Here is an 11,164-nt window from a genome sequence, read left to right on the forward strand (position 1 = left end):
TCCCATACTTTCATTGTAGACTGAAAGCAGTCAGCCTCATATTGCTCAGTATATTGCAGGAATTTATGGATCTTCTGTAACACTTTCTCTACAGTTGCTTTACACAATTCTGGGTCTGTAACGTGTAAAATTGCAAAGCTATTTGCTACACTGAAGCTCTGAGCAGATTTATGTTTTCTACCAAAGATGTACAACCTTCATTCTTGTAAAGTTAACAGTAGCATAGAGAAGGAAGAGAAAATAGCTGGCTTCCTGATCAGCGTTTGCGAAGTATGCTTTCATATTGGTCATTAGAAGTTAATAAAAGGGAGTGGAGCTAGTTTGCAATGCTGAAGGTAGGCTGCATGACAGAATGTGACAGACCTGAATGACAGATGGAAACCCTGGTGCAGGGTCTGCACCCATTTATCGATGGCCATAAATACATAGATTGAGGAGGCGCACATCCAGCTGTTGAAAGAAAATAGAATCATAGTCCCTGTGGGTAAACATTGATATCACCAAACTCTGCTACTGAAGTCAATATTTTTTAAGTGTTGATGGCAGCGCTGGGCTCCTGTCAGTTATTTTAGTAAACATCTCTATGTACTACCACGTGCATTCCTTTTTGACATATAGCATATAAAATAAAATCACAGCCTGCTGTCTTGGTTAGGGTGATGCTCAATGACTCAAATTCTACATTGTAAGAGCTGGAGTTAGATATTCAGGGAAGATTTTAAGGAAATATGCTTGAGAGAGGCTAGCTTTCACTCACATCTCTTGTATTTATTATAAATCATACTAATCAAGTAATGTTGCTTGTCTTTAGGTTAGTAAATTCAAATATAGACACAAGCCCGTGTTAATAACCTCAGCAAAATACTTCTTTTCTTTGAAATCTGTTCCTTTCCTCAAACCTTGTGGCTTATACCTTTCAGCGCTATTAGCTGTCCCAGTTAATTCATAAGCTCTGTCTGCAAGAAACCACTCCAGAAAGTGATTGGTTTTGATAGTGGAGAAAGTGGGAATATCTTTTCGTGAGTAAACAAATTTTGAACAAGAAGTGATTGAAACACTTTAAATTTGCAACATCCTTCCTCACCCTCCCTTGCAGCTGCTATTCTTGCTGAGTCACTTTGCAGGCACTACCTGCACCTTCCTCTCAGAAACCCACTCTCTCAGAAATCCATTAAGATAAAACAAAAACAGGTTAATTAATATTTTTTTTATTCTATCTGCTGCATGGCTTTACTGACACCCTAAGAAGTTTATCTAGACTATTGCTTTTCTCCCACCTTCTCTTTCCACTGCTTTCTATTCTAAGTGCCCTTTCGTTCTTGCTTTTTGGCTGGCTGGTGGTTGGAGTAGATTTGTATGGTTCTGTAAATTTTGGTTGGAGTAAAGTGTTCTGAGTAATTTTATTAGAAATTTTAGTGTGAAAAAACAATCCAGAAATGTCTGTACTAAAATTCCACTGAAAATTTCTTTTCACTATTTTCTTCAGTTTTACCTCCCCAACTTGTTGTATGTGTTGCACTTATTCTCCGTAAGAAAGCGCAGAACTGCAGAAGCTCATCAGCAGGTTCAGTACTGTAAGAAGTGTTAGCACAAGAGGCACCATTAGCAGGTCATGTCAAGTCACTCGATGACATTCTCCTCCATTCGTTTTTTTGGTCTTTTGCTAGTCTGTTACTGACATCCTCCCCTTTGTCCTTCTCTCCTCCTTTCTTTTTTACTTACTTTTAGAAAATATTACTAGCATCTCCATATTTATGACTTCAGGATAAACCTAATTGAAGTTGATGGGGATCAAGAATATAATCAACTCAAAGTGTTTATTTCGGGACTTGCAATAACTTAATTGTCAATAAATAGAACATCCAACTAGTTGTGCCATGGAGTGAATTTGGATAATTTTTCATCAATCAGTCTGTATAATTTGATTACCTCTCTTCCAAGTGACCTTTCTGAGAGAAGATGCAAGTGCATAGCTGAAACACAACATATGTTCTCCCTGTCTGTCTTGTCTTCTCTTGGGCTTTCCTGACTCAGTTTCTTTGACTGTGGTCCTTGTACTTGTCACATTCAAGAATTCCTAGACACCTGCATTCAGTGGATGGCCTTGGAACTCGGCTTTTTGTTTGAAAAATATGCTTTCCTTGCCAGAGATTGACTTTTCTGTGACCTTAGTGTTTTCAGGTCTTCTTTTGGTTCTGAGCTAATGGAGATATTCGGGCTAGTGAGGCAGAGCAGGTTTCCTAGGTGAAAAGCAGCAGTGAACTCGCATGATTTCATGAGGCTTAGGTGCTAAGGTTTACCAGAAATCCATGCAGCTCACTGTAGTCAAATGAAAAAGCCTATAGCACTGGAGCGTCTTTAAATTTGCACTGAGAACTTATTTTTCTCCTCTTACTGAATTTGTGTACTGTCAGTCACAGGAACTAACATTTAACTCTCAAAAATAGGAAACAACTGGAATTATATTGATATAAACCATTTGGTGTTTGCCTAAGGACTTTTAACTTCTAGTTGACAAAATCCATGCAGCAGAATTGAATTACTGAATCATATGAACTTGTTCATATAAAATTGAGCCAGAAAGATGCATGCTTTTCTAATATAATAGTTTTTTTGCAAAATTTTAACAGGTAAGATAACAACATATTTTTTGCCTTCTGTCCTCTTTGTTCCTTATTTTTCTCTTACCTTTCAGGCAGATCTCATTTCTGTTTTTAAAGAATTTTGCAGCGCAAGCCCCAAAACTCTTTTCCTTGCAATTCTGATCACACAATAAATGAAAATGTGACTAGTTCAAGCTTTCAAATGTCTATTTATTTCTTTCTCCTCAGTCTTTTGTGGGTTACAAGAAGCTGCTTGAGGCTATTGTCACATATTACATTTAATAACCATATATCAAGAAACAATTTAATGTACTACTGCTACCTTTTAAGAAAAATTTCACCAATGGTTGTTTTAGCATTGATAGAAATTCTTCCATAAAAGTGACAGTTGTTTGCACCTATTCCAACTTCTTTGTTTTATTTCTAATTATTGTTATTTCTAACATTTTCGCATATGATAAATAATTTAATGCTATACCCATTTATTGTCAGAGTCTTGCTCTGAACTCAATAAAGTATGAGTATTGAGTACAGAAGATAGCTGCAGTCAATCTAAGAATTGCGGCAAGTGTTACGACAAAAAGACTTCAATGTATTTTTTTATGGACACTTGATCGTGCAGACATTTTTGATGCAATGATCAGACTCCCTCCTGAGCTGAATATCTTCAGCACGGTATGCAGGAGTTTAGATCAATATAGTCAGAAAATCATAAATCATAAAATAATGAAATATATACTCACATTGTGAGGTATACATTATAAAAGGCTGATTTATGAAAAGTAGCGTCTTCCTAAAAGTGTCTGCAGTCCTAGTGTGACCTGTGTCCAGTGGTGGTGCATCAACACTTGTTCGAGCAAAAATACCCCATGGCAGAGAACAGATAGGGTAATGCTCAGGTCAGGTAAACATATGTGAACATTACCATTGCTAATCATGTAGAAAGTATTTGCTACCTGATGGGTTACTTATGTTTCTGCCTTCACAATTCTTCCTGTAAGTTCATTTTATTAATTTAATTAACAGCTATTTATATTGTTTTACTGAGTATAAATATTATTTGAGCAAATGGAATCAGAGAAAAAGGGAGTGTGAGCAGTTTAATAGCTTTGCACGTTTAATCTAATAGGACATCTTAATATATTCTGTAAATTGTAGGTCTTTGGTGTTACGGTGCACTGCTTCACTCAATGCAGTGGCCTTTCATATCTAGAGAAGTGCATTCACACCTTGGAAGCTATTGCAAACAATGTAAATAGCATCATCTCTGCATTGGTCCCATGTATCATTAATTAAAAATCTTTAATTGACCTGGCATAAATGATGACATGTGAAGATGTCACTAAAGTGACAAATACATATGTAAGACAAATTTAAGGTGCATTATAGTATCTTTTACTATGGTTGATTAAGCAAGTCCTGTTGTTACCATCATTCATATACAATTGAGTTTACCCACAAAACTAATTTTTAGAATGGACTCTGTCCAAGCACAATGAACAGTTAAGTTCTGAGTTTGCAAATGACAGTCTGTCCTCTTCTTTTCTGTTGTTCATTTATCATTGTCATGTTTACTGCCACTGTAATAATTCCAGACATGTAAAGTGATGGGGGTTTAGACTGCTTGATATTCATCATTCAGTATACTGGAAATAGTACAAAGTTAGATATGATGATATTTCCATTATATCTCCATTTTAATAATTTAAAAAAGGAAAGAAAATATTAAGGTAATTAAACTGATGTGAATAGAAGTCACATGATAAACACCATATAAAAATCAGTGAGAGAAGACAAAAATTAGATGAGAAGATCCCTAACTACCCTATGTAAGAGTTTGCCATTTTAAAGCATGCAACATCATCAGGATACAAGGAAAAGATTAGAATAAATGTGTATTTTAATGACGTTCCCAGATACTTTTCTAGAAGCAAAGTTGTATCAAACAGTTTTGTAATTTGTTAACAAGATACTGTTGGCAATATTCCGTGTCATCCACTCCACACTGCCCCCCCCCCCCCCCCCCCCCCAATTTATTTGGTGAAACAGTATGTCAGAAGGAGTCCAGACAAACCTTAATGATTATGGCCCTTCAGGGACTTTTGCAAAAGGAGGGAGGGTGCCTCCTACACAATGTCATAGTTTTCCAAAGGATAATGAAATCCACTGGAGTGTGACTACATTCTTTCTGAATTACAGCTGCAGACCAAATAAAAGTCAGCACTATGAAAAGAATAGGAAAAATAGCATATGGAAGGAAATTCTTTGGTCTTTGAAAGGGCATGATTTTACTATGACTTATTCAAGAATAAATGCTCAAATAATGTGTAAAGTAGAGTTGGGCCAGTAATCATCTAGGAAACTTCATAGTTAATTCCAGTTTTAAAGAAGGAAATTAATCAAATTTCTACCATGTCTCACCTTCAGATCAGTGGGTTGTATGTTATACATACAAACCTGCAGCTCTTTGCTCTCCAGCAGATTCTGTTGGTTCAGAACCATTAAATCCCATTTCACCAATTATACTATCTACATCATCCTACAGGCTTTTATTTTGAGGTACTTGTATTCAAACTAACTTCCTAAGTTCATCTCGAGATGGGGAAAACTATAATGAAATGCCACAGTGACAGGCTGAGAGTTATTTATAGTATTACTCAATCATTATAGATTACCCAATTTGGTATTTTGCAACGCACTATTATTACCAAACTATTTGGTAATAAAGAGTATGATATGAGCCTACTTGTAATCTGATTAAATGTGTGCCCTTCAAGAAGGCTGAGTTAATATTGATGGAGAGCATGAGTAGATTTGGTTTCAGGAAATTTGTGTACACAATGCTGGCGGAACAGTTGTGGGCAGAACGACAGCTTCTATGTCTCCTGAGTGAGCAACCTCAGCAAAGTAGAGTTTTGTTCAATGCAATGTCAGGAGGTTGCTATCACTGCAGTATTTTTCCTTCCTGACCAAACAGAGGAAAGGAAGATGGATGGCCACAGCAGAGGCAAGTGTGGACTGGGTGTCTAAGCAGTATATTTTCATTTCAACAGCCTAAAGGATTTATCTAGGCTCACTGAAAGTACAGGTTGCTTAATACATGAACAGTGCATATTCAGTGGCCTAAATTTTCACATAATAGCAAGATCCTTTGTGTTATGAAAATCAAGAATTTGTGCACAGTAATGTCTAGTAATCTCTGCTTTCTTGAGATCTTTTCTTCCGCATCTTTACTGGACAAATTGCTAACCATATTTTAAGGTTTCCTATCTTGATGTGTAGTGTCAGTCTACTTGTTAAACTACTTAAGAAGTAGGTTAGAGGCACATGAAGTTACTCCAAAAATGGAAGAGAAAAAGGGGTCTGAGGTACTTTCCAGTGCATTCAACTTTTCCCCATTATTTAAATGCCCTATATACAAAATCAGTAAAATCAGTATTTGTCCCCCAAAAGAAACATGCTGTTGGCCAATGCTGATTTGTATAACTAAAACTAGAACTCTACTTTATTGAGTAATGGTTTTGTTTTGCTGGCTTTGTCATATTAAAATGTGCGATGAAACCAAGTGACAACAGTAGTATAACATCTGTTTGAACTTTGGCAGTGCTAGTTAGGATATCATCAAGCAGTGCTAGCTCTGTGCCTTCACTCTCTGCTTCTCTTTCATCAAAAGTGTTATTGATCATTAATGCCAAAATGAAAAATAAGAGGGAGCTGTTCACATAAGAAAACATTTGGATGGCAGCTGTTCTGCATTAGGTGTAGTTAATGGTCATTTGCAACCACAAATGTAATATTTACATCCATTGAAATAACAGAATTGATTAAATGGGATAAGAGCAGAGTGATACCAGCTGCTCCAGAGCATTGTTTTTGTAAGTTTGATTGATGTTGAATGGGCACGTCTTGGATCTGCTGAATATTAGTAAGAAGCTGAAAAGAAATCACAACTCGGCAAGGAGTTAATTACTTCTCTTGAGCAAAAAGAAAAGGAAAAAGGAAGAAAGAACAGTAGTGAATGCAATAATCAAATTTGCATCACTGTATAAGCTCTGCATAGATTGACAAAGAAGGAAAATCACAGGTTATGATTAACATTAATAACACTTACACTGCTAAAGCAGTTGGCAGATATCAGCTAGAGATTCATTTAGAAACATGGCTTGTAGCTACTGAGAATGGTATTCAGCATCAGATACTTTGTATTAGAAATTTTCCCTGTCAAGCAAATGAAATGAGTTTTGCTTGCAGAAAAACATAAAGTGACAGAACAAAAGAAATGGGATGCAATTTGGGGTCCCAGAGATATGAAGAGCTTCTATTAAAGAGTATCTATAACATCTGTCTACAAGTGTAAGATCTTTTTTCTTGTTTTACTTTTCTGCAGTAATGTACGGGTATGGATTGCCCTCTCTTGTTCTTAGTAATAGTAAAAAAAAAAAAAAAAAAAAAAGAAAAAGAAGAAAAAAAAAATCCCTAAAATCCTGTCCTCCCAGGACATACTCTGGGAACAAAATATCCCAAATATTGTTAGCCAATGGACAGCTATCAATGTCATCCTTCCTTTTCTTTTATTCTGTTCAATATCTTCTTTCGTATCATTTTTTCTATTCCTGTCTATATGAAAAAGGATCAGTTTTCCATTGGTCAGAGTTTTTGGTAGGTTCTTTTTATTCCAGAATCTGACATTTGAACTTCCTAGGAAAAAGGAACATTATTTGTCTATGCTTTATAAGCAATCTTTGCTATTGCAGACATAACTTTGAGCTGTCAGTTCATTATGGATATGTGGTTGTTTTCAGCTTTTCATGCTCCAGCCAATGCTCTGTAGTTGTCTGGGGCACTGTCCCAGAGGCTAAATATTCATATGCTGAGAACTTCATGGTGGAGGATAAAATACTTTAGAAAACTGAAGACTGTTTTTTCACTACAGGTGTCAAAGCAAAAAGGCATACCATGTTTGTTCTGATTTGATTTAAAAAAAGAAAAAATATCCCTGAAGCAATGCACCAAATTATTCCCTCAAATTTCTCATGTGGTGTGTTTGAATATGCAAATTGTCTTATATAAGTGGAATTCATTATGGAAAAGTGTAAACAGCTTCATATACCTTGTTAAGTACTTTTACTGTGCACTCCAATAACAGATCTCTGATACATATGGAATGTATCACTGCCTGAAATCAATGCTTTTACAGTAGAGCTGAATACAATGTCTACTGACCTTAGCGTGAAAACTTTTATTTCAGTGGGTTTGGTTTGGGCAAAGAGCAATGGATGCATGACAGTTCTGCAAATACAAATCTGGGGAATATAAATGCTGAAGAGTTAGTACGACAAGCAAGTAGCTTCTGAGCATGGCAAGACACTATTTGTGAAGACTGCACTGTACATATTGATACAGGATATTACAGAAACAGATACAACTTTAGAAGTTACTTTCTGATTTTGTAATATATTTTATTAACAGAACACATTACTTCCTGCTGCCATAATTACCATTGACTCTAATTTATTTGCCTATTAAGATTGTTTTTGTCTAATAAAAGATGAACTGTCTCCAAATAAAATAGTGAAAATGTTCCATATTACTTCACCATATAGCAATAATTTGCTAAGAAAGATAAATGACTTAGTAACTTTGGATGATTTCAAGAGGATATCAGCCAGAACTGCTCTTCAATACCTATTTTGCTGGTTGAAAACTCTGGAAGAGCAGAATCAGAACCTCATATTCTGTCCTCCCAAGCTCAAGGGAACACTGATGGCCTATGGCTCTATTCACTCAGGAGCATCTAACCTCTACCATCCAATTTAGTCTTCATAACCTTTCTAGCACAGTTAAACTGGCTTTCATTCTGCTTTGCGGCATTGAAAAATAGCTGTTAGGAAAGCTGCGAGCCTAACTATTCTGGCTGTTGGAGCTGAATAGCATCAGCAAAAGATGGGCCTTTTCTGTAGAGTTGGACTTAGAGCTTCAAATTTCAAATACCTCTACACTAAAATGGAAACAAGCTTCTGATTTGGTTGAATCCCCAATGAAGTTTGAGTCCAGCGGACAATTGATGTTACGTTTCACTTTAGGGGTTCAGTTCTTCATTATGCCTCAGCAAAACTGTGGCTCCTAACAGGACTGAGATATTGGATCAGGCACTGGAAAGAATGGGACTGATGGAGAATAACAATAAGCCAGAAGGTACCAGCTGAGGAGGTGAATTTTACTGGTGATGCACAAGCATATTTCAGGTGTGGCATGAGGCTTCCCTGGGCTCAGTGGTTTTGCTCATTCCTTCTGGCTCGTTGTTCTTTCTGCTTTCCTTCTACTGATGCAGCAGCTTAGACTGCGTTATGTAGCCTTCACATGCTCTGGTGCCATACTGCTTGGCCAAGCGGCATCACCAAGTCTTTCCTACCAGTGTTGATCTTCTTTGCTGACTAAGTAACAGGGGGGTTGAAAGGAGAAAGAGTGAAGTGTGAGTAACAAGAACAAGATCTACCTGTTCCAGTAATCTGCCTACCTGCTGCTTTCTGGTGCCTTGAGTTATGTGACCTCAACGGGAGTAAGAGACAGGGAAGCACCATCCAGATCAGGGAGTGAAGGAAAACAAGGAGGAGAGAACACAGAGGAAAAAGAAGGAAAAGTTGTGAATCTCTCATGCCAGAAGTTGTTCCAGCATACCCTGGGACTGCTCTGATCTGGTTATGGACTGCTTTTCCTGACCCATTCCCATAGGTATGCTGGACAGCATAGCCCTCCTGGATACTCCGCTTGGCAGCTGAGAAAGCAGAGGTGCTGATACAAATGTCCCTAAATTTTATGGTACTCAGTGATTTTCCTGACTCAGTGAAATTCATCAGTGGGTAATTCTCTGGACAGCATCTCCGCTTTCACAGTAGAAAGTAAATCCAGATTATGAAACTTTAACCCTGGAGTTTTCATGACAATGGAGTTTGAGATTGTTCAGAGATGAACGTGGATTGAGACTTAACTTCAGATGACTCCGGAACTGCTGAACTATTAAGTATTCTTTTCCAATAGAAATTAGTTTTTCTTGTGTCCAAACTCCCCTAAATGGTGAGGTTTCACTGTTTTAATATTCATCTACCTTAGCAGCCTTTTTAATTAATATTGTACTTCAGTGATGAAAGGAATTCATAAAGCTTTACTGTATCAGTCATCTTAGGGGAGGTAGGCTTGTGGGTGGTTCCTGTGCAAGAATACTATCCTGTATTATCAGAAGTGCAAATATGAAAAAACAAAACTAGTTTTTACTGTAAAACTTTCATTAGGAGTGTGTGTGTAAAAGAAAAAAAAAAAAGTTGCAGTTGTTGATCCCTTATTTTGGGCTTGTTTTTCCAGATGGAATATTTTGTCTTTTCAGATAAGTATATTTTAGAAATTTGGAAAGCAATGATGCTTTTAATGCTTGACTATACATAGTTAGTGTAACCATTGAATCAGCTTGAAAGCATTTATAGAGAAGATTACTATATTAATTTAAAAAACATTGATGTTTTTATGAAGAAAGTCAAGGTGTTGACCCTCATGGAAGGGAAATGTAGGTTTTATCTGAGTTCTAGTCCTGAAACTTGTGCACAGAGCCTTGAAAAAATAAATCAAAACAAAGAATTGTAAACTATCATTAGAACTGAAAGCATCAAGCAACATTAGAATTATTTTTTAACTTGCTTTCACATTTCAAGGTCAGCATACTAATGAAGACTGTATTCTGGAGAGGATACAATGGGTAGAACTGCCAAAAACTAATTCCTTTTAAACAGCAGAAAACATCAATTGAAATTTCCTTTTAACACCCTTATTGTCTTCCTTTTTTTTTTTTTTTTTTTTTTATTTTTTTTTCACAGAGGATCTTTCTCAAAGCTGGAAGTGAGGAAGAAATCTTTGCACATCTTGGCTTGGACTATGTCGAACCAGGGGAAAGGAATGCTTAAAATGATTTGCCAGTGTACATTCATCAGTTGACATCAATGGTCTTTCTGCCTATCTTGTGGTCTGATTTAGAGAGAGAGAGAGAGAGAGAGATAAATACTTGTTTCTATGAAAACTAAAAGATTTTAAATATATATTAGTTAGAAGCCATTATATATGCTAGAAGAGTATAAGTTCTTCAGAACCCTTTCCAATCTTTTCTGTTTTATTTTTTGAAGTTTCTACATGGGAGTGACAAGATAGAGCTTGTTTGGGGGGGGGGGGGGGGGGTACGACTTGAAGCTGGTGAGATTTTTGCTTGTGATAGGAATTTAACATTCCTGTGAACAATACTTGCTTGTTAAAATGCTGTCAGCTATGACAATACCTAAATAATACAAAATATTTGAGCTGAGTCCAAAAATTACTGAAATGCATGCTTATCTTTAACTGAATTTCTTAAGTATTTTGCTGAATCCATATATAAAATTGCTACTGTATATAAGGCTTAATGACCTAGGCAGTAATTAGTCTGGCAGTCTCAGCACGTTGAGGCTTGAATTGTAATATTTTTCCAGGTAGGGTACCACGCTACAAAACCTGTAAACAAGTAGAGAATTCAACAAGAGTTA

At 36.5% G+C, this 11,164-nt stretch overlaps 1 protein-coding gene across 2 annotated transcripts in view; it reads left to right on the forward strand.

Moving 5' to 3' along the window:
• DNTT (DNA nucleotidylexotransferase) overlaps positions 1-10,715 on the forward strand; it is a 96,045-nt gene extending 85,330 nt beyond the window's left edge. For both annotated transcript variants that reach the window (XM_049810476.1, XM_049810475.1), the window contains one exon: positions 10,469-10,715. In XM_049810476.1, coding sequence (XP_049666433.1) covers positions 10,469-10,555 — 87 coding nt within the window. In that variant the 3' untranslated portion in view covers positions 10,556-10,715. The remainder of the gene's footprint in view (positions 1-10,468) is intronic.
• The last annotated feature ends 449 nt before the right edge of the window (positions 10,716-11,164 follow it).

Source organism: Accipiter gentilis, chromosome 9, assembly GCF_929443795.1.
Source record: "Accipiter gentilis chromosome 9, bAccGen1.1, whole genome shotgun sequence".
NCBI lineage: Eukaryota > Metazoa > Chordata > Aves > Accipitriformes > Accipitridae > Astur > Astur gentilis.